Source organism: Cupressus sempervirens, chromosome 2 (genome assembly GCF_028749045.1).
Source record: "Cupressus sempervirens isolate cs-2001-9-10 chromosome 2, ASM2874904v1, whole genome shotgun sequence".
NCBI lineage: Eukaryota > Viridiplantae > Streptophyta > Pinopsida > Cupressales > Cupressaceae > Cupressus > Cupressus sempervirens.
In genome coordinates this window covers 522,602,656-522,629,107 of record NC_143119.1, presented here as the reverse complement: position 1 = coordinate 522,629,107, position 26,452 = coordinate 522,602,656, and the positions used below count along the sequence as shown (strand labels likewise).

Sequence of the window (26,452 nt, the reverse complement as noted above, 5' to 3'; positions counted from 1 at the left end):
TGAAGAGACATTTAGAGAAGCAATCATTTCATCAAAAAGGTCATTTGTAGATACATATGAATTGAACTAACTTGACTTATTATCTGCTATGTCTGCATATATTTACCATCAAATAATAGGAATGTCTAAATTCACTTGGAATCTAGGAGAAACTCAATGACCAAAGGTTTTCCATGACAATGAAGCCAATAAAACCACCCATTTATCCTCATTGCTGCCCACATCAGAATTCACCTCAATAAGGTATGCCTTACCCTTACCAAGAGACCTATGTCTGGTTTCCAATTTTCTTTGCAATGAAAACAAAGATTCGTTCTTCCTAACTCATTACCTGATTCTTTTCCTAACTTAGGAGATGTGACTTTAGGCTGATTAGGAGCCTTCACATCTGATTCATCATCTAATTTTTTATTCCTGAAGTTCTTATTGTATTGCTCAGAAGGAGGTGTGACTTCAACATCAAGAGCATGGTAGAAAATTGTATTGCCTTCTCTTCTATAGGCTTGAGTGCCAAGAAAGATTCTTATTTATGAAAACACGGCCTGGCTAATATTTCTTTGGTTCCATTGAAAATTGGTATATTATTTGTTCAAGGCATCTTTATACTCAATTAGATGTAAGCTTTGTCTAGCTTGTCAAAGCATGAAGCCTTAGATGCATAGGACAACAGTCTAAACATAGGACAAAATAGAGAAATGTTTAGTATCTTATTGAGCTTCACTTTGTTTCGAGAATAATTTAATATTCTCTACTAAACAGGGCCAACCATGTGAAGGTGGAAGCTCATTTGGCCCCACCCCCCTCCCCCTAACATCACTCTACATTCCCTGTTAACATCTAACATTCATTCATTCTTTCAACCATTAATAAAATGTAACATTCAATCAATATCACATGATAACATTCATTAACACATTAGATTCGTTACCATGCAACATTCATCAATATTCTGCATTAACACATAATTCATGAACATTCATTAGCACATAATTAAATTCATTGAGACATAAAATTCAGTCATTATCAATTAAGGTATGTAGATGACAATCATTTCTTTTTTTTCTTTCTATTTCTTTTTTCTATGTAAGCTCTAAGAGGAGCATCAGTGTCATCATCAATTCCCCCCTCATCAGTTATTCTGTTCTCTGTTCTTGATGATCTCAAATTCCTATGTTGTTGCAAAGGGGGGTCCTCTGCAATAACAAATAAAAGAAATAAATTTAAAATAATTTATTATAATTGTTACAAGTATTTAATTATTTTAAATAACATAACTATGGCACTCTTTACCTGATCTGCCCACATCATTTTGTTTGGACTCAACGTCAACACGATCATGAACATCGACCCCTTGATCCTCTACAGCTGCTATACAAAATGTTACGTTAATCCAAACACCAATTGCAATTACATATAAAAAATTTAATAGCAAATGTATACCTCCACCACTGGGATGCACATCATGCGAACCTTTGGCATCCACAGATTGTGTAGAAGGATTGTCAGGTTGCATTCTAACATCCTACGCATTGTTATCATTGCTTGCTTAAAACAGATATACTCACTTTATATTGGAACTTAACATCAAAGAGACTAATTGGTAAAGTATTCAATTTGAAATAAATTTCATTTAGCTTATTTACCTGTGGCTCAGATGCATCATTATTAGAACCTTCCACACTGATTTCAGCTAGTAGCCGTTCAGCCACGGCTCTATAGCCTTGTTGGAAGCCAATTCTCTTATCCTCTTCTATGAGGCATCTCTTGAACTCTGAGCCCTGCATTTTTGTGTGGTATGGTGAATTTTACTTGCATTGTTTCATCAACCAATGGAGGGTACTTAAAATATCAAAAGGAAATGGTAAATAGTTAGCAGGGTTTCCAACCCTTGTTACACCTTATTTTGGTCATGTTGGAGTTGTTCTAAACTGTCTTTGGTCTTTGGGAGTCCTAGAGGATCCAATTTCACTCTTGGTTGGGCGTGTAGAATAAAGGTCAAGTGCTGCAATCTGCCCTGTCACTGGTAACAGCAAGTTTGCCTTAGACCTGATTTGTTTTGGGTTGTGTTGATGTTTGTTTTGGTTTCCATTTATGTTAGAGGGTTAGAGTTGTCCAAAACACTTGGTGTCAAGGTTGGGTGTATGAGGCCTTGAATGGTACAAGGGAGAAGTAACTAGTATGCAGCCTTATGTGATGAGTGGGGTCCATGAATTAAAGGAGCAGATGTTGTAACAGCAGATTAGTTCTTAGGCCTAAGAATGGTTAATGGTTATTAAATTAATATGATGATCATGAATGATCTTGGATCCTCAAAATATGTGAGGATAAGAAGCCTATAATATAGGATTAAGGCATCTATCAAAGTTGCCAAGTGTTGTAAGAATGTTGTCATAACAACATTTTGCCCTTATTGCAAATATTCCATGCAACATGGATAGCCTTGGATTCCTTGATTGTGGGAGGTTATTTTCGACCAAATAGGCCCTAGAATGGTGGAGAAGACACCTAATGGAGTGATGTCTTGAATCTCCAAGCATTGGTTGCATATTGTAAAAAGTTTGGGTTAATGAAGTGGCTGAAAAACTCTATTTTTGAAGTGATATTTTGGATTTTGAAGGAACAGTCATACTTGAAGCCTAAAACGTGTTGATATAGTGGTTGAGACATGTTCTATAGTCATTTTGAAGACTTTTTCATTTTATGTGTTAAGGGTTTGGATGAAATCTTGAATATGATAAACCTAAGAGCCAAGAACCTTCCCAAATCAGTAAAATGGGATGGAATCTGAATGAATTCAATGTGAAGAAGGTCCCCACAATGAAGTTTGAAACTTGTGATGTTTTAGTGGATTTGGCACTTAGATCCATCTAAGTGAAAGTGAGAAAGAGAACCAAAATTAAGGTGTGGATCATCCAAGGTGGAGTTTTCAAGGTGTGACTCTTGTAGTAAAGAGTGAATAGGATTTAGTTAATGATCTAATCCTATTAGGAGATCCTATAGAAGCATAGGATACTAAGAGATAAGAGAAATCTCTTGGTGGAAGTGGAAAACTAAGCCTAGGAGTTTTATCTTACGCCAGTGCTTCCAAAGCGTGTTACTCTGCATCATATATTGGTGTGGAGGAACACTGAGATCCAAGTTGAGGATCAGGAGCATAGACAAGCTAGTGTATCCTAGCATTTCCCATCACATTATATAAAAAATTTGATACAATTTTTCATTTACTAATACTTACAACTCTTGCTTGAAGTTTCAAAAAACCACCAGAGCCGAGCTTGTGTGTCCCGTGCTTTTCTAGTCTTGCCTTTGTTGCCTTTGATGTGTCAAGCAATCTATGAAAAGTTTGAAATATGTTAGATAGTATAAATATAGAGATTAATTAGTACATAATTAGATTCTCAACAGTATCACATACCTTGTTGTACTCTCAACTGGTGTAATATTATTTTTCTTGTCAGCTTTATACTTTTCATCCAAAATCAGAGCCTGCCACTTAGCCTCAGGAACATAGGGCGAATGCTCGTACTTGGGGTTATCCCGTAAATTTTTTCTGTACTGGTCCCTAATATACTTCAAACATAAACCAACCTTTTCGAGTAGCTTGTTTCTCTCAAATGCACGAGGTCCAAAGAGTTGGGTCATGCTCTCTATAAGATCATCCTTCAACGGTTTGCGTTGGTTATTCCACCTTTTAAGTAAAAAAAAAACATGTTAGACTCATAAATGAAGAGAAGCTAACTTTAATATAGTTCAAGAAATGGATGAAAAGGAAAACTATTATAGCAATGATATGAAATCAAAATAGTGGTTTAGGGTTTTAGTTAGGATATGATGTTCCACCAGGTACGCAGGGTGGGCCTGAATATTCGCAAACACTCATCACCAAGTTTTCTCCAAAAAACATCATTCCCTACAAAAAAATCATGGGATCATTAGTCGATGAAGAGTGATCAAAAACTAAATTACTATTATATCACTATAGAATAATAATAACTTTAAAGTACCTGGAACTTTGGCTACTTTTAATGGAATGCCTTCATCGTCGCTGATGATCAATATGGCATCCTTCACCGTTCCCGTACTATGAACATAGGAACATCCAAGAAATGATGTTGCAGCTCCTATTGCAAAAAGTTTCATAAGTTTCATAAGTCTTTGTCATGAAGTATAAAAGAACAAATGATAATTGATGCTAAAAAGTTGTAAAAAAAAAATTTGTTTGTTGTTGTCATAAGAGAGAAAAAGAGGGATTTGTGTACCAGCAGATGGTGCAACAGTCGATGCCTGTAAGCTGCGTGTTGTTGACTCAACAGTCGAAAAGAGATGTGTGGTTGTCCTGGATGGAGGTGTTGTCATCATAGGGTTCAATTGATGTGAAGCTGAAGAATAAAATTGTTAGAGCATGCATAAATATAGAACGCGTGGACTAGCATGGACAAGATTGTTAGAGCATTAAAAAAAAGGATTGTTCGAGCATGTATTGTCAATGATTATGATCATTCCTATATATATTCAATGGAAAACAGAAGTGGAGAATGGAACATGCAATCTACCTGAACCACCTGCAGCACCCTCATCATGGGAACGAGGCTCGAAATCATGCAAAAAACTCTGTAAAGACAACGCATCCATATTTTAATTAATGCCATAAAAGAGCATAACATAAAAACCATTATTGAACTCTTGTTATAATTAAAAAAATTCATTAATACTTACTTTTAAGGTTTCAGAGGTGTGCATCAATTCAGATCCCCTTTCTCTTATTTCCTAAGTAGTAGGCTTTATGGTTGCCAAACGTAAAATTTCTTTGCCAATTTTCTTTAGCAACTTTTTAGTTGAACCGATCGAGTCATCGGTGTCTGCTAAATAAATATAAAAAGGGTCCTCCTCAGGGGGCGGGGGCTGCTGATCAGGGACTGCAGGTTCCTTTCCCTCCCTCCGACCACTGGCCCTCTGTAACAACAATAGTATTAGTATTATCAAAATTACTCCCAAACAATGAAGAAAACAACATTAAAAAAATAACATTTTGCTTCTATCTAGTTTGCACAATTACAATGAGTTTTACTTGCTTGTGTGTAGATGAGCCGAGAACATCGCCAGCATCCCCTCCGGGCGGTTGCTCCATATTTTTCCCCTATGTCAAAGATCAAGTATAAAAATGTTAGCCAAAAATTTATTGACTAAATGGTATGTTGGAGTCATTGATTAGAAGTTGGTTTAATAGTATGTACCACCCCCATGATAGTAGCCTCGTTTGTATCTATGTGGTTCAAATTGTAATCAATAAGAAGCTCTTCCCCTACACGTATTGATTTTATCACACAGATCAATACATGATTTCCCTCGCGCGCCTCAAATATGCAATTGGGTTGCTTTATAGTTGACCCAGGTCGTGTACTATTTATAAAACCCACAATATTTTCTGTTGCTTTTGGCCTTCCATCAATGTATATAGCCACACTTTTACTTTTATTATTGTCTTGTTGTTGTATATAATTTGCCGAGAGGGAATACCTACGCATACTTTTTTTATATTGAACAATATGCATCCAACTTTTGTAATCGTAACATGGTCCAACATACTCCATCAATTCAGAAACTTTTTTGTAAGACACCTTTATGCCGTCCATAGAAAATAGGCCCAAACCATGTAGTGATGATGGTGCTATGTGATATATCCTCTCGTTAACACAAAAATCAGTCTTTATTGGAGGAAGTTCCTTGGGTACCCAATGTTTATGTAGATGTTGGTACCTCAAGGGCACCTCGATGTCGCCTTTTGTCTCATCATCATAAGAACATGACCCCCCTTGAGCAAGGAAAAATTTCATGCGTTTATTGAATTTCCTTCTAGTCCTTTGACCTCTAGTTAATCTCCCTATTCTAGATAAACTGCATGTCTCACTTTCCTCTTCTATTCCTATATTTCCCTCACTCGAGGAAGACACTTATGACAAATACCTATTCGCTGGTACCTGCAAATGGGAGAGATATTAGAAGAAATAAATCTTACTATTGATAAGTGTATTAAAAAGACTGTCTCCAAGGAGTATTGACTTATACCTATCGATCCATGAGACTGTGTGGGATGCTCCTGAAAGGGGTTCAGTTTCCTGCAAATGTAATTCAATTATCATGAGCATAATCACATCATAATCATAATCACATCCATCATTAGCATCACATAAAAATTAAAAACATTAAAAGGTACACAATAAAACACTTAAATTAGGCTCACATTATAAGCCTACTAGGGAAGTAGGCCTAGTGAAGGGCTAAAACTGGTTTTTTGTATCAGCTGATGAGTTGAGGGCTTAGTCACCTTGGGGACATGCTATTTGAAGTTGTTTGATGTGTGTGGAGGTGGAGGAAACACCTAGTTAAGGTGAAGTCAAATTTGGCACCTATTGAGGCATTGTGAGCATTTGATAGTTTGTTTGATTAGATTGCTTGGATGAACCCATTGGATGGATTGAGGGACATTCATGGGATTATTCCAACGATGTAGAACTAAGGTGGCATAAGGATTTGGTGTGCACTCTGATAGGTTATGGAGTTGGCTTGGATCAAGGAGAGGGATCTTATGAAGATGCTTGGTTGGTGTTGTGAGAACACTATGGAAGTCCCTCTTGTTATGAATGATTGCAAGTCCACCTAGGGTCTCTGCATCACCTACAGAGGCAGAATTATTAACCAACAAATAAGGTAAGCACTTATATTCCCTTTTCTAAACTAAACACTTACAAATGCTTTTGACCTGAAAGAAAATAAGGCTCAATACATTCACGCATCAATATGTGTTTTAAATAGTTTTATTTAATTAATTTAGATTAATAGTTAATTTAGATTAGCAGTATTCTATTTGTAGTTGAAACTTGTAGCTTTTAAATAGATAATGAATAAACTATGTAACCATATATATAAGACAAATATATTTCTATCAAGAAATGAATATTAAATAGATTAAGGATTGATAGCATACCTCTAAATTCCATCATCATCATCCTCGTCGTCATCATCATCATCATCGTCATCATCATCGTCCTCATCATCATCATCATCGTCGTCATCATCATCATCCTCTCTGTCATCTTCGTCATCGTTATCGTCGTCGTTGTCGTCGTCATCATCAACATCATCATCAACATCAACATCATCTTCATCATCATCATCAGTAGCAGCATCATCGTCATCATCTTCTTCTTCTTCATGAAAATTTGTGTCAGGAACATCATCCAATAACTGTCGATCATGATCACCATCTACATCATCTTCTACTTCTTCGGTATCTTCTTCTTCCATCGCATTATACTTTATTGGCCTTCCTCTCGGTTCATGTCTGACAAAAAATGACCAACCCGGTTTATGTGGAACCTCTAAGTAAAATACCTGCTCACATTGGCTTGGAAGAACATAAGGCTCATCCCCAACTGGCTCAAACGACCTTGTATTAACCGTTGTAAATCCATTATCATGTTCAATAACAGTTCTATCAAGATCATTTGGATTAAGTCGTAGCTTGTACCATTTGACAACGAAGAGTACTAATTTGAAGGAACTAAAGTCACACTCAAGTATCTCATCCAAAATGCCATAGTATCGATTTTTAGACTCTTGAGGATGTAAGTCGTTTCTAGATGAAATATTAGTCACCTGAAAGACTGCAGTTATTCCTGAATCACAAGTTTTCTTCGTGTCATCCAACACTTTGACGTGAAATTTCTGACCATTACAGAACATATCCTTGTGGTGTTTAACCTGCAATAATATGTGAAACATGTCAAAATTATTGTATCGTGAGTTGATAAACATATGGGTGATTAATAAATTTGTATGTACCTAGAAATCTCTTGAACCACGTGCTAAATCTATTTCCCTTTGCGCAACATTGGAATCTCCATTGTGATGAGCTTCTTTAACAAATGAAGACACACCTTCCCATGTTAATGTGCGACCAGAATGTTGACATCATTCAATCCATACCATCATCCAATCAAGATTGTTTGCAATATACAAATGTAGTGCATCCCACTCTCGAGCACTTATACAAAAAATAAATAAACAACTTACAACCGATTTATTTTGAAGATTAAGAAATAATTTATTACAATAACATCTTATAATTTATTACCTCTCACTTTCCTTAATGTACCTTTCCCCATCAAGTACTCCCCTTCTAATTTTTTAAAAGGCTCGAGATTCCAAATGCAATCTACATGGATATTTGATGCAAACTTAGGAAGATATTTAGTAATGTACACCATAGTTTGGTATACCATATATCCCTCTACCATAGAACCCTCAGGATGTGCTCTTTGTTGAACCAAAGCCTTCAAAGATTTCAAATGCCTCTCAACCATCCACATTGGCCTAGTGTGTACAGGTCCACACAATTCAATCTCCTCAACTAGGTGTATGAGGTAGTGTTCCTGTGCATTGAAAAAAGTTGGAGGTAGACACTTGTGCATTTCACACAGTAAATGAAGAATTCTTCTCTTCCAATAGTTTATATCTTCTTTATGGATTTCTTTAGATGACAACCACCTACATTAAGAGATTCAAGTCACAAAAAATATATAGATATGAGACTTTACAAAATAATATAAAATAGATTACATAGCAAGAAAAACAAATCACGAATATAATAAATATATACAACAAATTGAACAGATATTACTGCTTACCTCATATATTTTCCAAGATCGTATATCACTTGTTTGATGTTATTGTTGAAGTGCTCTGGGAGAGACAGAGGAAGCACGTACTGCAGTAATTATAAACCAATCATTTCATTGTTTTCTAACATAACATAACGAACAGTACACGTAGTTTATGAATATATTGTAAATACAGAAGAACATAACTTACCTTGACAAAAGTATGCCAATCATGCATTTTGAGCCCTGGCCCAAATTCACTTTTTTTTGATATGAGATTGTTTATGTTCATAGCAAATCCTGTGGGAAATCAAATTTTTCGTATGACTTCTTTTATGGCATCACTTTGCTGCTCCATTAATAACCATGGAAGGGCACTTATATTAATCTGATCTCTGTTGCTATTTGAGTGAATGAAATTCTTCAATGCATGATTGGATTCATGTATGTCATTACAAATTTTGACAATTTTTTCTTTGTCACGCCTTCCATCCAATATTTTCCACAATGTCTCTATTATATTCTTTCCAATATGCATAGTATAAAACAAATGCACAATTTGTAAGTGCTCGTAGTAGGGCAACCTACTAAATTGTCTAGGATAGCTTTTTAGTCCCTTTCGAAGGTTGTCAGTATTGCCTTGACGACCTTCACGATCATCAATTACACAATTAGTAAACAAAAATCACAATAGAAATATATAAATTACAAACATAAACCATTAGGTGGAATGGCATTACCTCGACGATTAATTCTATTATATTCCAACTTCCATAGGTGAGGTGTCATTCTTCGTGGCTTTAATGTAGTCTCTTCTTTCCCATTGAAAAGATGTTTTTTCTGTACTTCGATACTTATGATTCCTGTGGAGGAAGTGTCTCCACTCATCAAACACCTGCTTTCCTAAACTTTTTGAATGATGAGATTTCATTGTTGGACCACAAACTAGACATGCAAATTTTCCCTTTGTTTGAAGACCTACAAGATAATGATATAATTGGATTATTAAATATGCTGATTTTTATAATTAAAATTATTGTGTGCAACTTGAATTCACTATAACATACCACAAAAATGTGTTAGCCCTGGGGCATCATGTATTGTTCATGCAAGTATTGCATGGAATTGAAATTGTCTTTGTCCTATTGGTCTAGACACGTCATACATAGTGACACTGTTCCATAACTCCACCAACTCGTCAATAAGAGGCTCAATATATACATTGATATCTTTTACTTGATATTTTACCTACTTGAATGAATAGTAACATTACATGATTATTGTGACTGTTTTACTGCAAGATTTGTAAGTACATGTAAATTAATAACTATCAAATGATAAGATACCTGGAACAATCATTGCCAACATAATGTGCTCCCTCTTTATTGACATCCACGGAGGAATGTTATTGTTGATAACAAAAATAGGCCACACCGAGTAAACAGATCTCATCTCTCCAAATGGATTGACACCGTCCGCTGCCAAAGAAAGCCTGAGATTATGAGGTTCTTCTTTGAAGTGTTGCCACTTTTTCTCTATGTGCATAAATGTTGAACCATTCGTAGGGATTCGAATAATGTCATCTCGACTTCTATTGTGTGCATGATAATCCATAAATTGAGCCAAGCTACTACACCTGAATAATTGTCACATCTGTGGAATAATGGGGATGTAACGAAGAACCTTTTGAGGCACCTTTTTTGTTAGTCGATCTATTCGATATCTACTCGTATGACATACAGGGCATTGTGTTGCAAATTCATGTTCTTTATAATATATAATATGATCATTGGGACAAGCATGTATTGCTTCATACTCCATTCCAATATCTTTCATAATAGCAGTTAATTCTTGATATGAGCAAGGTAGAATATTTGGTGATGGTAACGGAAACTCACCTATCAATCTACAGCAAAAAATATAAGTTGTTAATATAAAAAATATTAGTGGTACATTATTCACCCTTTGTTAACTATAAAGACATATATGACATACCTTAACATACGTGGCATTGTTATGTTGGATAAACCATTCATAACCTTCAAGTTCAACAACAACAATACAGCAGAGAGAAGAGTTGTTTGGGAGTCTTTGTATAGGGGCTCGTATGCCTTCTGAAGTAGAGGTACATCGAGGCTATCATCATCATCATGATCAGATACGCTTGGACTAGATGTGTCATGGATCAATGTATTTATACCATCCTCTTCAATTGTGTTTTCTGGTTCATGATCGTCATCTTCCATGGGATCATTATCTTCACCTTGGATATTTGCACCTCCATGTTCCTCCACTTCGAAAACCATATTCTTCGGATTGTTGTGGTTCATATCATGTACTTCCCGAGGAAGATCAACCTATATAAAATTGATTAACATAAATAAACCATGATCATCAACTCATCATCAAGTGATTTCATATGTATATAAATTATTAAAATGATATAATGAATGACTTACCAGTGGATGATAGTCATGCCCCCCTTCAATGTGACCATTCTCCCTACAATGTCTCTTAACTGTTTTGATTAGCAGTCTTCTACGGTTTAAGCCCTTACAAATATTGCAAGGACAATAACATTTTCCATCACCTTTTCTTTTCAAGTTAGACCACAATCTAGCGATTGTCTCCCTGTTTTGTTCTTCACTTATATTATCTGACATGATCGTTCTTTGCAGGAAGCAAAAATTGGACTATGAAAACTTCAGTCTACAACTTTCACAAACTAAGAAAAACTGTCAAAAGTATACAAATCTTCTTAGACCTAGCTAAATACTTTAATATTTTAAAAAAACTTTCTTTGACTTTATTCCTAAGATTATTTGTAAAACTTTGACCAACTGCCTGAAGGTCTTATTTCAAGAGACCTTACAACATTAAGCCACTAAAAGCAATTTCAAAACATATAAGCTAAAAGTCTAGTTAAAATATACATTAGAATAAAAAATATACAATTTTCATACCCGAGCGCACGTCTATAACTCGTGCAACGGCCTTCTTGGTTAGCTGTAGAAGCTCTCCAGCAATCAAATTATACAAACTACAAGGCCTAACAACAATTTCAAAACATATAAGCTACAAGTCTAGTTAAAATATGCATTAGATTAGATTCAACAATAGCAAGCAATGTTATTCAGAATTAGATTCAACAAACCTTAGCAGTGTAAATAGCCATCTCCTCTAAACTGGACTCCAAACACAAGGGGGCATTCACATACTCTTCCCATAAAGGTATCTTGAAGAACAAAAGCCACTGTTCTTGAGTTTGTGAATTGCACCTCGAGATGAATGAAGCTTAAAAGGAATGAAAATTATTTTCATACATTTAAATCAGGATGTAATATTTATTCATAAGTATATACCTTGCAAGCACTTAAAATTGTTGTTATATGTGTTGCAGGAAAAGAAGAACTTTACATTGCTTTAACTTGCCATTGATGAGTATCATCTAAGACTTTTACACACTTTTATATGTATGTTCAGTGAGCACAAATCAAGAACAATGGTAAATGTTGAAAATAACAAAACAGATATGTCATCAAATGGAAACCATAACAGTGACAACGAGACAGTGAGATGGACTGTTATAGAAACTCAGAGATGATAGGACATGACAAGATGTACATTTACCATTCTCTAGAGGAGCATCATCATCAGAGGTTACAGAAGAGCTATCAACAATGATATGAGTAGATTTAATGACATTAAAATAGCATGATCGCAATTAATTTCAGTGAAGAAGAAGATCAAAACTATGATAAATATTAGAGAGCATGACTCATATGATGAGAGGCAGAAAGAGAGATAATTTCACCTTTTTGTTAAAGGTATTTAGAGTGTTTGCAAGGCGATTCACTATCCTTGGATACGTTCATAGCTTTTATTTGAAGGATATTCACCATATAATGATCATCAATTTATTGTCTTGTCTAAGGGGTCCAAGCACTAATGTCAAAGACAATTTTCTGTTAATAATGTAATGCTTGTTGCACATTGCCTTTGCTTGTAAAAGAGGATCTATGCGATGTTGTGGATATTGTGATTTGGTATATTAATATATTGGGATATTTCTTGGTAATGTGAGATCTTATTGAGATCCACCCTCTTGGCATGTTGGCCAATGGAGTCATGTTATTATATTGTAGCCTTCCAACAGATTCTTCCTCAAAGTTTATATATACATTCATTATACACGATGACCTTCTATTATCAATATGAAGTGATGCATAGATTAATACAATATTTCTGAAGAGCAATATTCTAATCATTAGCACTAATCAATAACAACTATGTCCCTGTGCGTATTCAATCAGATACATGGGTATTTCTGCTGTAGTAATTCAGGGGTTCTCATAATAATCTTCAAATTTATCCCACTATGTTTGATAGTCACTATTCCTTCTCCAATCATTGCATAAAGGTATGTACATCTACACACGACATGTATATATTTTAATCTCTAAAAACTAGAGTGTTTAAAGTCTTTTCTATCATACTCTCCAAGTGCAGTTATTTCTAATGATGATGTGAGAACTACTGCCTTTTGCTCACCACTTCATGTCCATCTACGTATTTGAGCAATCGTTATGGATATCTTATACTTGTTTTGGTCTTGTCAATATTTGTTGCAGGTAGAGATTCATATTTTTGTGTATTTGTGGAAAAGTCCACTTAAAATTTTAGAATTGATTGAATTAAAGTCAAATGACAAAATGAACTCCCATATTCGCTGATTGTAGTGTAAGAGATGCTGAGCATGTAATTTCATGCTGCCAGTTTTTCCATACCAAAATGGAAGTTCACAATCTTCTTCCTTAAGTTTCTCTCTTTCCAATATCTGACTGTGTGTTAATAGTTCCTCTGGTGAATTTGATCTATATGAAGAATTGCATAATATGTTGCCATACTATGCTGGTACATATGTTTCAATAGACCACCCCTTGAAAAACTTAACATGAATCCTCCATCGTTAATTATGCTTAGTTGTAATATAGGAATTGCATCTCTTCTAGTCCTCATTTTGACATTGATGCTGACACTTGTGATCTGGCTCACACTTTTGACAGTAATAGCAATATTTAATCATGAATCTCTAACATTCTCTTAATCAGTATATTGTTTGAACTTAAGTAGTGGGTAAGATCTAAAAATTGATCATTGAGTGCATGAATCAAATTGGTTTTTAGGATTTAGAATGGCGAAAAAATGAGGATTTACATAGTCACACATGAAGATTCTCCCCTTGGCATGGTAAAAGGGACTCTAAATGTACCAAAATTTAGAGCAACTGTAAGATGTGATCACGAAGATGAGTAGTCTCTCAGAGGTAAAATGCTAGACAATGTTGATCGATGTATCTAAAGAAGGTCGGCAGGGATGTACGGTGTCTAAAAAGACAATGAAATCTCCCTTTGATCTCATGTTAGGAGGGGCAACAGAAAAAGAAGTGGGTCTCTATTTCCATCTCAAAAGTATGCCGACTTTCACAAGGCTATGATGACTTGTGAGGGTAGTTGTACGATTGAATCTACGAGCATGCCGTGGGCAGTTTCTCTAGGCTGTGGGTGACTTGTGAGGATAGTACGCATAATAATTCAATATTTCAACAATATTAATGTCTCCACCAATATTTCAACACATACATTAATCAGTGCCTCCAACTGGTAATTGGCACCTTCATCCCTACTGGTCTGAGAACATGCCATTTGTGTCAGGCAAAACAATGGAATGTGGGAACAGTTTAGGGGTCCTTGGTTGTAATGCACAAGCACAAAGTGATAGTGATTTTTTGTTCATTTTTGTTCATGTTGTTAGCATTGTTGTCCTAATTTAAGTGTGTAATGATGCAATTGCTTTAATGATGCAATTGCTTTAGCAATTGTAATGAACCCAATTTTGGGGTCCATCGTTTATTTCTGACTTAATCTCTTATTTGTATCCTTGTATTATATTTTCTCCAATCCATGCTCTACGGTCTCCTCAATATTGTTCTTTCATCATCATCGAAGCTTGTTCACATCTTCAACAATAGTGAGCCGTGTATTTTTTTTTAGAGAACAAGTTTGGGAAGAAGGTGAGATTTTCAGCAAGCACAAATCTGTCAAGTCTTTTGGCAATGAATTGCTTGCCAGATCTTTACTGGTCCAAGAATATTTTCCTTTGATAGGAGGGATTTAACCATGTTTAGATGAATCCATAATATCAGCCACTGATTCACCATTTAGATTCTTCACTTGACAACTTCCTTTTTCCCAAAAAATTTTAGAACTATTTAGGCATGTGACGGTTTTAGCATACTTGAAGAGATTCCAACAATGTTCTTTTCATAGTTGGTGGCATAAATGTTAACAATGGTAAAGGGGATGTTGACTTCTTAGAGTTTGAGACTGTTCAACGTGTTGAGCATGCTCCTTAGAGTAGGCAGTGAAAAGACTTCTAGAAGCTCTTTTCCTTCAATGATATGTATGAAACTGATTTTCCATGGAACTCAGAATACAAGAGACAAGAGACAGTAGAAGGGTCCATTATTAGATTTTTCTGCATGGGGCAAGGAATTAAGGTGTGATCTGTTATATTGTCCTCATACTTCCAATGTTCGGCATTTATGCAAGTTGATAACTTTAGTAGCCTAAAATTATATTCAACATCTGACAACATTGGAGATACTATTATTTGGAGAAACATTTCAGTCACATTTTATCGAAGGTAGACTCTTGGAGGCATGATATATTTTAAATGCATTGATGTGAATGGCCATTTGTGAAGAATCAAACCTTAAATGTTGAACACTATAGTGGTTGGCAATAAATTAGGTCCAACAATTATTAGGGCTATTTGGATGGTTTAGAACTTCAGCATTTGCATTATTCATCGATTGCATCTGAGTTTCATTTGATTATATTGATTGGTGTTGATGTTTGTATTATGTTCACCCACAAAGGTCTGAATGCACTCCAAAATCCCTCAAGTCTTCATTTCAGCATGCAGAAAGTTCCCAAATGCACCAATGTACCCAGAATTGTGACATTTTTCACCACAGGTCCCACCTATCCTCTTAAACAACTTAGAGCTTCATTGATAGTTTGATTTGACCCTACAACTACTAGATTCAATTTGAAGGCTCCAAGAAAATTGTCCTTTATGTGGTTGGCATGAAGTCGAAGAAAAATTGATGCACATCCATGCCACATTTATTATTGCATGACCCAAAGATTTACATATCATCTCTAGGCCACTGTTTCAGTTTCTTTTTTCCAGTGAATTCATCATCATTGCACAAAATTTAACATACCATCAAGGGTATGGTGAATGTATAGGAGGCTCTTCTAATAGGCAACAAGTGAGATCGCAGATTTTCACATGTAGACGCTGGTGTTTACAACTGTTTGTGCACAAGCACAAAGTGATAGTGATTTTTTGTTCATTTTTGTTCATGTTGTTAGCATTGTTGTCCTAATTTAAGTGTGTAATGATGCAATTGCTTTAACAAAATCCCCTGCATGTTTTACGCTTAGTTCCAAGGGTTCCTTGGCAAGGCACTACATAGCCAGTACAACCAAAATACTTTCAAATTGAAACTATTTAGTAACCAGGACAAAAAATTCTTCTAATAGAGAACACTACATAGAACCAGATCTAAGACACTATCATGCATAGAACTAAATGTTATGGTTGTGATCTTCTTTTCAAATCTATGCAGTACAGAACATTATACTTATGTATATGGACGCACTTCATGTATGCGATCCAAAGCTCGTATGTTATCAAGTGTGTCCAATGATGGGGAGAGACCTCTATGCAAGCAGAAGATCTGCAATGAAACAAAAGAAAAGAAAATTTTCTTATAGTAAGAACAAGTTTGTTGTGCTGCACAGGGTACCAACAAAATAGTGTATAATATCTTTTTCTTTACCTGGCTTTCAATGAGGGTTGTCAGTGGCAAGTAATCAAAGAGATCTGTAAAATACTTCCATACATTTGCATTTCCATATTATCTCAGACATTCATCGTAAAATCCATACCTGAAATTGCAAGAAAACAAAATAATTCTTGAACACAATCGAAAAATTAAGATAAATTACAAATAGATTGACAAATTTGGGTCAGCTTTCTAATCTCCCCATTCAAATACTAATATTTTGCCTCCCATAATTTAGATATAGCCTCAAATGGCAAACAATGTACATGTCTACTTTAAGCATGATGATACGAAGAAATACTATAGTTAGTGCCCCTCGTCAAACAAGCCAAGCAACAATTTTTTTTGGTAATTTGAAGTTCCTAAACTGAATTATGTTCCCCTACGTAATTTGAAATTTATGTAAGAAATCCTCTTCTACCTTTCAATGAAGTCAAGGATGGTGGAGGAGTTAATTTAATATTTACTAAATTGTAGGACAATTTATCTTGGGAAATATAGGAGTTGTACGTGTGTTATGACAATGATTTTTGAACTCTAACTAGCTGCATTTCATAAATGTTGACTTGGGTGAGAAAATGGTTGTATTTAAATTGAGAAATGATGTTAATTCATTTGAATTTAAGAGATTATTGTTTATTGAGCTCACCATTTGTTACAATTCAGCATGAGAGCCTTTAATAGAAAAGTCAAGTTGATAACATATTTTAAAATAATGCATTTGATGCAATCATGCATTTTGTTGTTGTTGCTTATGTTGGAGATAGTAGTCTTGACCCATTAAGCTATATTATGATTATGTGAATTTATATTCTATCCGTTTGCAAGTTATGGATTGGAATTATTTGCAAAAAGTTTTATTAATATCAATTTCTTCTAGAGAGTGAATCAAGAGTGTGCAGTGGTACCAATGGATTTGGACGAGAGCAGTGGATGACCCATGTTTTTTTTAGCTCTAGTATAGTCGTTCATCACAAAGCTTACATGTCATGTGTGGGAGTAACTCTAGAATGTCACAAATTAGTATATTATTATAGTTCAAATCTTGTTTATTTTAGTTTTAGTTTTATTTTGTAAAAGTCAATCTAGATTTAAATAATTATGCCTTTAGTTTCAAATTTAATGGGCGATTGAATTGAACTAACTATTTCCTCTTATTAACTAGTATACCAAATTACAACATTCATTTATTTATGAATAAAATAGAGATGCTTAGTAAAAGAAATTTGCTCAAAAATAGGTATGGAGGTTTGTGTTTACTGGAGGGTAGCATGACCAAGCTTAAAAATAATAAGAATGGAAATACATGTGATCAGTGGATTTGTACATGTGAACAATGTGGCAAGCTCAGTTTGTAGGGGTAAGCCATATGGATGCCTAATTTTCATGGAAGCACCTTCATGCCTGCCTTCAACTTGGAACCTCATTGCTCCATCTGACAACATAACAACTCAGTTTCCATTTTTGGCTACTCAAAGTCGTGTCTATTTATCTCCAATATTTGGTGCATTGAGATTTTGGTGAAACTGTTGTTATTTATTTCCCTTATTTACCAGGTTGAATATGTTGAAACATATGAACTGTAGTTGTTTGCATTAATATGGTTATGGTTTAAATGTAAAATGCTTGTCTGATTTTCATTGTAGATATTATCATAATATTTGATTAGACACTTTGACTCTATCAAAGGCAATACTTTCCAATAAAGATTCATCTTAGACCACACCCAATATAGATACTTCCTTACTGTTGTGATTTAATGATACCCTGAATTGTTCCTTCAATAAATCTAGATTATTACTGTAGATATACTGCAGATAGAATAATATCATGGTGACTGAATATACTTTCCATCCACAAATCTCTGTGTTTCCATTATGCTTGGTTATTGGACATTTTTTCATATAAAAAAATACTATATTTTAGCAAGCCAAAAAAAATTCTTATCAAGATATTTTCTTTCATAAAGTATTAGTGACAGCCAAAAAATAGTGTCAGCTGTCCAAAGAGAAGTTGAAACAAAAATATCTTTGCATGTCGCCAAATACCTAGTGGGACTTCACATGCTTGTGAAAGATTTTGAAAGGGTGTGCCTTGATCAACTTGTGGAATATTTTTAGAGGTTGTGCCAGATGAATGAAGGCAACAAAGAGAAGGTTCAGATTGTCGACATTTTTGGAATGGGTGGGGTTGGCAAAACAACTCTGGCCAAAGAGTTGTTTAACCGAAAATGCTCCCAATATGAGCGAGCATGTTTTCTGTTTGATGTGAGGGAAGCCTAGGGAAATATAAGTTTTTCTTCTTTACAAATGAAATTCATCAAAGATCTATTCCAGACAGATCCATTCCATTTTCAATCTACAAAGGAAGGAAAAACTCATATAGTGAATTTCCTAGACAGGAGCAATAGGCTAAGTTTCCTAATCGTTCTAGATGATATTGATCACCTGCAGCAGTTAGATGCTCTACTTATAACAGAAACTGTAAAGAAGTTGGTTTATAGCCTTGTAATAGTTACAACTCGTGATTTGGGGGTGCTTATAAATGTAGAAATTAGTGTTGCTTATAATCTAAAAGGGGTGGATATAGACAATGCCAGAGAGTTGTTCTGTTGGCATTCCTTTGGACAATCCCATCCAGCTGAGGGTAATGAGAATCTGGTTAACTCTTCCCTGAATGTATGCAGAGGATTACCTCTGTCACTTCAAGTTCTTGGCAGTCATGTTCGTGGCAAAGATTAGAATTATTGGAGGTTAGAATTGAATAAAGTTACCAAGACATTACCTCGAGACATACACCAAAGCCTTAAAATAAGCTTTGATGCATTGGACTATGAGGAACAACAAATTTTCATGGATTTCGCATGTTTTTTTGTTGACAAATCCAAGCACACTGCCATGGAAGTATGGGAGGCATCAGCATGGAGCTCTCGGCATGCAATGGAAACACTTAAAAACAAGTGTCTTGTTCAAGAAATGAAAGGGCATTCATGAGAAACATTAACAGTTATAATGAGAATGCATGACCATCTGTAGGACATGGGAAGATAAATTGCAAATAGCTTGAGCCCACCGCATTTTTGGCGGCCAGGAGATAATTTACATCTAGTATGGTTGTGTCTCCTCCTATTTTCTACTTCATATATATAATAATAATCATGATTGGAGAAAAAAGGATTCTAAGAGTAATGGGTTTGTTTGTTTTGCACCTTGCCATCATCCTCCTCTGAATGTTGCCCTTGGCCCTTTCGCCGCAGAGATCCCCATAGAATATAGTAGGTCAATGCAGGTCTCTGCCCCTCTCAATGCGTCGAGTTAGCCGATGCGGGTCTCTGCCTCTCTCAATGCCTCGAGTTAGCACCTCAATGCCCCTCTCAATGCTGCTAAAGTCTCCCGCGCACCTTTCCTTTCCGAAGAACCCTGTGTCGATTTCTTTCAAATGAGGTTTTTCGGTTTTTTTTTCTCTTATATTCTGGTGGCGTCACAATTGTGATGTTTCCGTCACAATTGCGACGGCATTGGGCTAAAATTGAAAAAAAAAAAAAAAAAAAGCCAAAAACACATTACATATTCTTGCCATCACAAATTGACCCCTAATGTATTAGTGTTTGTTATGTATTTGATTTATGGTGCTGGAGTAATTAGTGAGTTCGCTTGTATTTAATTTTATTAGTTTGAAAACTAATATTATTTCAGTAGTAGTTCAATCTTCAGTTTGCATAAATTCCTTCTTGTTCATGTTATGTGGTTTCAAATTCTATGCAAAAAATATTAAAATCTTTATCAACAGTTGGTTCAATTCTTGGGCATTTTTAGGGTGCTCATTACAGTGGTATCATAGCTATAAGTCATGTCATCCTGTAGAGGTCTTATAGGGAATTTGGGACATCCGGATAGAGGGAAAAGTGTTTGACAAAATGTCAAAACACTAAAATTAAAAAATAAAAGGGCTAAGCATTTATGTTTGAGCATGCAACAGAGGCTTTATAATTTCCGCACTATTAGAGCAAGACAAAGTAGGAGTTCAGACTTGCACAGCGAACAGGCTAGTTCATCTATGCAGAGGGACATACAATCCAATCATACAGACACAAAGGAGATATTCTTTGAACAAGACAGCAGTATGGGTGACCGAGATGACATGAATACAGGATCAGGCGGACACAGGAATACTGATCCAGATCAGGAGGATGTAATGTTCAGAAGGTTGCTAAGTACATTAGAGGAGGGGCAACATATGCAACAGGAGGAGAATAAGCGAATGGATATGATGTTGCAGCTTATGGCTAGATAGATGGGCATCAATATTAATCCAAGTGATGTCAACAATGGAGGAAACAACAACAATAGGGGCAATAATAATGGAGGCCGCAGCAACAACAATGGTCCTAAGAATAACATTAATGGTAATAATGACAATGGGAATGAGGCTAATAACTTTAGACATGTTGCACGCCCAGCTCAAACAGCGAGCTTGAGACCTCTTCTACGCATCTTCCCACCCAGAGATCTAGTTCAACCAGTTAATGAACCACAGATTACCGAGTTACAGGATCAGTTCAGGAGGGACTGAGAGACTAGTGGACTGGAGTTTTAGGCAGATATTTCCCTCAGAGATTATATGGACTTGAGGATGAGACACATGCCCAGATCAGGAGGGAGAAATCAAAACTTTGAGCTGAGAAAGAAAGTTAGGAAACTTTCTTTACCTTATTATGATGCTTCAAGGAAGATGACCGCATGAGCTTGTGTGCAGAAGGTAGACACATACTTGCAGCTGAATCCTATGCCTAAGGAGGAGGCTATAAAGTATGTGGCTATTCACATGGATGGACCAGCGCATGAGTGGTGGCACCATGGCATGGTAACATTGGGGCATAATCAGATCACATCTTACGAGGAGTTCACTAAGAAGCTCATAGAGAGATTTGATACCAAGGATCCCGAGTTACAATTTAAGGAGTTGGCACAACTCAAGCAGTGGGGATTAATTGAGACGTATATTAGTAAATTTTAGAGGTTAGTTGTGTTGGTCACAGATATTTCAAAGAGGAGGTTAGTAGTGTTGTTTATGGATGGACTCTCAGATCCCTTACGAGGTTGAGTCAAGGGGCATCACCCAGCTATGTTACAGGAGGCCACTAAAAAGGCTCGTGACTTAGCACCTTCTTCCTTTAGGAGTAGATTTCAGCACAGGGATTCATATATGAAAAAGGACAAGGAGAAGGACAAAAGTTCTTTTCACAAGGATGTTCAACCATAAAGGGATAAGTTGGATAATGACACCCTGAATAAGTTGAAAAAGAAGAAGCTATGTTTTCATTACAGAGAGCCTTGGGATTTATCTTATAAGTGTCCTCTCAAGGCTAAGGCAAATCAAATGGAGTATTTCTCAGCAGAGGAGTCATAGTCAGAGAAGGAGGATCAGCACTCTAATTCAAACAAGGATAGCACTATAGAGGAGAACAACATTCCTAAGGATGAGAAGTCATTGGCACAATTAACAGGGGCTCAGAAGTCAATCACATTTAAGGTCAAGGATACTATCCAAGGGTATCACTTTGACATTGGGGCTACACATAATTTCATAGATGCACAATTGGTAGCCAAGAGAGGTTTACAGATTGAGGAGCACACCTGGTTTAGAGTCATGGTAGCTAATGGGGACAAATTATTATGCAATTGGAAGATATCTAATCTTCACCTCAAGTTTGGAGATGGCTATGAGTTGGAGAATAAGTTCTATATAGTAGACATGGGAGACTATGATGTCATCCTTAGTATGACATGGATGGCCTTGCTAGTCGAGTTCACACTCAACCTAGCAAAATTGGAGATGAGCTTTTAGCATGAGGGGAGAACTATTGTGGGTATCATCAGATCAGGATGAGGGAGGACATTGAGAAGATAGCTTTTCGTTGTCACTATGGCCACTTCGAGTTTTTGGTTATGCCATTTGGGCTAACCAATGCCCCTATTATGTTCCAGAGTTGCATGAATAAGGTATTCAAGGGGCAACTTAGGAGACTTATCCTGATTTTCTTTGATGACATTTTAGTCTTCAATAAGACTTGGGAGGAGCATTTACAACATCTTGAGATGGTGTTGTCCATTTTGGAGAAAGAGTCACTATATGCCAAGGAATCTAAGTGTGAGTTTGGGTTGACTGAGCTACTGTACCTTGGGTATATCATCAGTGTAGATGGAGTGCCGGTAGATCTCGAAAAGATTAGAGTTATTGTTGATTGGCCTACTCCTACGAACCTTACACAGCTTAAGGGGTTCTTTGGTCTTTGCAGGTTTTATAGGAGATTTGTTAAGGGTTTTTCACAGATTGTTGCACCCTTGATAGACCTTACCAGGAAAGGGGCCTTCGCATGGACAAGGGCAGCTTAGAGAAGCTTCGATCATGTCAAGAAGGTGATGTCATCATGTTTAGTACTAGCTCTACCAGACTTCACAAAGCCATTTGAGCTTCATTGTGATGCGTCAAGAGATGGGATTGGGGCAATCTTGATGCAAGAGAAGCATCCCATTGTTTTTGAGAGTAGAAAGCTTCATGGACTGGAGGAGCTATTCCATCTATGATCAAGAGATGTTGGCTATTATGCATGCATTGGCCAAGTTTCGGCCCTACCTAGTTGGGGGGAAGTTTGTTGTCAAGACTGATCACAACAGCATCAAATACTTCATGAGCCAACATGATTTGAATAATAGACAACAAAAGTGGATTACGAAGTTGCAGGCTTATGACTTTGACATTGAGTTTGTCAAAGGGAAGAAGAATGTGGTGGAAGATGCTTTATCCAAGAGACCTCATATTTGTGCTCTAACTGAGATTATAGGAGATTGGAGAAATAAGATTACAGTAGAGTATGTGAGGGACACTTGGGCTTCCGGAGTGATTGCAGGCACCATATAGGATGATTGTTATGTGGTGATGGACGGATTGATCAAGTTTCAAGGTAGGATATATTTGATTCCTTCATCACAATTTAGGAGGTAATACTAAAGGCATTTTATGATGCACCTGTAGTTGGACATCCAGGGGTCTTTAAGACCTATAGGTAGATCCGTGAGAGATTCACATGGAAAGGGCTCAAGGATGATGTTCAGAAGCATGTCAAGGAGTGTGCAGTTTGTCAGCAGAATAAGGGAGAGCACACATATCTTGTAGGGTTGTTACAACCTTTGCCCATTCTAGATAGGAAATGGGAAAGTATTTCTATGGACTTCATCACCGGGTTACCACGAGTACAGGGAGAGATTGCATCTATGTGGTAGTTGACAAGCTGACAAAGTTTGCTCACTTCTTTGCTATTCCATCCACCTACACAGCATCATAGGTGGCCGATCTTTTTTTCGAAGAGATATTCAGGTTACATGGGCTACCTAGTTTCATTATCAGTGATTGGGATAGTAAATTTATGAGTGTTTTTTAGCAAGAATTGTTTGGATTGTGCAACACAGATCTTACACCTAGCACTAGTTATCATCAGCAAACAGATAGGCAAACGGAGATTGTGAATAAATGGGTGGACGGATATCTAAGGAACTATGTGATTGCATAACAGAGAGCTTGGGTCAAATGGTTGCATATGGGAGAGTACTGTTATACCACCACTTATCATATGTCCATCAAGATGACTCCATTCATAGTATTGTATGGTTATGAAGCACCTAGCTTCATGGATCTAGTTTTGGGGGATATAGAGTGCCCAAAGCCAAAGGCTTCTTGCAGGATAGTCAAGATATTTTGAGGGTGCTCAGGGAGAATATACAGTAGGCCTAGAATCAGCAAAAATTGTATGTTGATCAGCACTAGATAGAGCACAACTTTGAGGTTGTGGATATGCTTTACTTGAGGCTACAACCATAAAGACAGTCATCAGTCAAGAAGAACGGAGCAAAGAAGTTGAAGCCTAGGTTTTATGGTCCCTACAAAGTGATTCACAAGGTGGACGAGGTTGCCTACGAGATTGAGCTTCCAGAGGGCAGTCGGGTACATAATGTGTTTCATAATTGTGCCTTTTGTAGATTTGCCACCATTAGATGAGGAGGGGAAGCTTGTATTGATTCCTGAGGCTATTCTAGATACCAAGGAAAGGACTCTATGAAACAAGGTGATTAAAGAATATTTAGTCAAATGGAGACACCTGCCAGAGGAAGATGTTACTTGGGAGAGTGAGTAGGTGCTACAGCAAACAGGACTGAGATTGCTTGAGGACAAGCAATTTCAAGGAGGGCAGACTGTAATGTTCCCACTTTAGCAATTATCCAGTTGTGTGACCATTAGCCTTTTCTTTTCTTTTATTTAAATTTATTTATCCCACATTGCTTGTGTAAAGTGGTCAACCCTATGAAGTAGGAATAAAAGGAGAGCTTGTAGCTATTGTTAGGCACAGTGGAATATGATAAGAACATGGATGTGTGAGTTACATATCTGTTCTTGGCATTAGAAGATGTTTATCCTCTCTTGTGACATTCTAGACATCATTCCCTTGGGGTTTGGCCTTTGGAATTCATTGCTATCAACTTCATTAACAGGCAGCTTGGGCGCATCTCCATCTACAGGTAGATTGGGTGTAATTAGTGAGTTGAAGAGTTTGTTATGTATTTGATTTTATGATGTTGGAGTAATTAGTGAGTTTGCTTGTATTTAATTTTATTAGTTTGAAAAATAATATTATTTCAGCAGTAGTTCAATCTTCAATTTGCATAAATTCCTTCTTGTTCATGTTATGTGGTTTCAAATTCTATGCAAAAAACATTAAAATCTTTATCAATAGTTTGTTCAGTTCTTGGGCATTTCTAGGGTGCCCATTAACAAGAGGGGAAATAACCACCATGACACAACCTTCAAGATCTAACTCGGATGAAATTAGATTTGTATCATCCATGTTTTTTCACCTCTCAAGCTTCCAAACTGGAAGGCACTAGCACCACCAAGCCTTTATCAATCTTTTGGTGGTAGAGAAAGCCTTTTCTCAGTAAATATGGATCACACACAAACAATTGTATTGTCCTACCTAACAACCTTGACCCTTGAGCCTTCAAACATTCCCCCAAAAGAATATCCAAGAGAAACTTGTCTGCCTGAATCCCATCGCTCTTAGGATCAAAGCCATCATCCTTGCCATCAAAGAGATCACCAAAAATGTCAACTTTAACGTATCCCAAAATAGATCTACATGGGGAGTAGACATCCTCCACCCACTTGCAACACTTAAATATCTTCATCAAAAGAAATAGGGTTATTCACCTCTTTTTCACCAACACCAATCATCTCTAAGGATTGAACCTTTAGCTTTTCCCTACAAAATAAACTACTAAATTGTTGAGATTATCACATTCACCTTACACACATTAATTTTATATTGACATTAATCACATATCAATATTGATCATCCATGCATGCATGGCAATTTCAAACTCTGTTGAACACTCTCTTGTGCTACCTTGCCCGTCACTGACTCCTCCTGCTACGCCGACAGATCGATCTAGTTTTTTTGTTGTGACTACTGAGGCTAGATCAGCTAAGGTTATCAGGGTTGTTGATGGGCCTAGGGCTATTGGTGCCAAGGCTTTGGTGACCGTTGATTCCTATCGCCTAGCTCCTCCCCTTTCTAAGGTTAAGGGTGATGGTTTGGTCTCCGCTCCAACTTCTAGGCACGTGTTTTCTCAGGTGGAGGGATCTTTGATCAAGTCTCCACTAACTCTCTCTATTGTTGATAAAGTGATTCTTTGGGAGGTTGTGACTTGGAAGAAGACTATTGTGGGGGGTTTGGGGGTGGCACAAATGTGCTCTCTTATGCCCAATTAATTCGTAAATATGGGGATTTGGGGGATTGTTCTAAGTTGACTGTGTCCAAACC

At 36.5% G+C, this 26,452-nt stretch overlaps 3 protein-coding genes across 4 annotated transcripts in view; all 3 read right to left on the bottom strand.

Moving 5' to 3' along the window:
- Positions 1-979: 979 nt before the first annotated feature.
- LOC149573253 (uncharacterized) lies at positions 980-6,145 on the bottom strand. Its single transcript, XM_089812124.1, has 12 exons — positions 5,069-6,145; positions 4,717-4,953; positions 4,554-4,611; positions 4,260-4,379; positions 4,005-4,121; positions 3,841-3,910; positions 3,416-3,688; positions 3,236-3,332; positions 1,644-1,778; positions 1,441-1,522; positions 1,291-1,365; positions 980-1,193 (listed from the first exon to the last, which is right to left on the bottom strand). The coding sequence occupies exons 2-12, from the start codon at positions 4,738-4,740 to the stop codon at positions 1,048-1,050; spliced, it is 1,197 nt and encodes a 398-aa protein (XP_089668250.1). The 5' UTR covers positions 4,741-4,953; positions 5,069-6,145; the 3' UTR covers positions 980-1,047.
- Positions 6,146-10,567: 4,422 nt separating this feature from the next.
- On the bottom strand, positions 10,568-11,931 carry LOC149573252 (uncharacterized). Its single transcript, XM_089812123.1, has 4 exons — positions 11,815-11,931; positions 11,624-11,709; positions 11,120-11,330; positions 10,568-11,017 (listed from the first exon to the last, which is right to left on the bottom strand). The coding sequence occupies exons 3-4, from the start codon at positions 11,321-11,323 to the stop codon at positions 10,619-10,621; spliced, it is 603 nt and encodes a 200-aa protein (XP_089668249.1). The 5' UTR covers positions 11,324-11,330; positions 11,624-11,709; positions 11,815-11,931; the 3' UTR covers positions 10,568-10,618.
- Positions 11,932-16,034: 4,103 nt separating this feature from the next.
- The window catches only part of LOC149573251 (uncharacterized), an 85,052-nt gene continuing 74,634 nt past the window's right edge, over positions 16,035-26,452 (bottom strand). For both annotated transcript variants that reach the window (XR_016360075.1, XR_016360076.1), the window contains 2 exons: positions 16,573-16,681; positions 16,035-16,470 (listed from right to left, as the gene is read on the bottom strand). The gene's annotated coding sequence lies outside the window, so the exon portion shown is untranslated. The remainder of the gene's footprint in view (positions 16,471-16,572; positions 16,682-26,452) is intronic.

Coding starts and splice junctions, on each gene's coding strand:
- LOC149573253 (XM_089812124.1), bottom strand. CDS start 4,740: ATGCACACCTCTGAAACCTTAAAA. Junction 3,911..4,004: donor AAAAGTAGCCAAAGTTCCAG/GTACTTTAAAGT, acceptor ATTTTTTTGTAG/GGAATGATGTTTTTTGGAGA. Junction 1,194..1,290: donor AAATGATGTGGGCAGATCAG/GTAAAGAGTGCC, acceptor TTGTTATTGCAG/AGGACCCCCCTTTGCAACAA.
- LOC149573252 (XM_089812123.1), bottom strand. CDS start 11,323: ATGTCAGATAATATAAGTGAAGAACAAAACAGGGAGACAATCGCTAGA. Junction 11,018..11,119: donor GGCATGACTATCATCCACTG/GTAAGTCATTCA, acceptor AATTTTATATAG/GTTGATCTTCCTCGGGAAGT.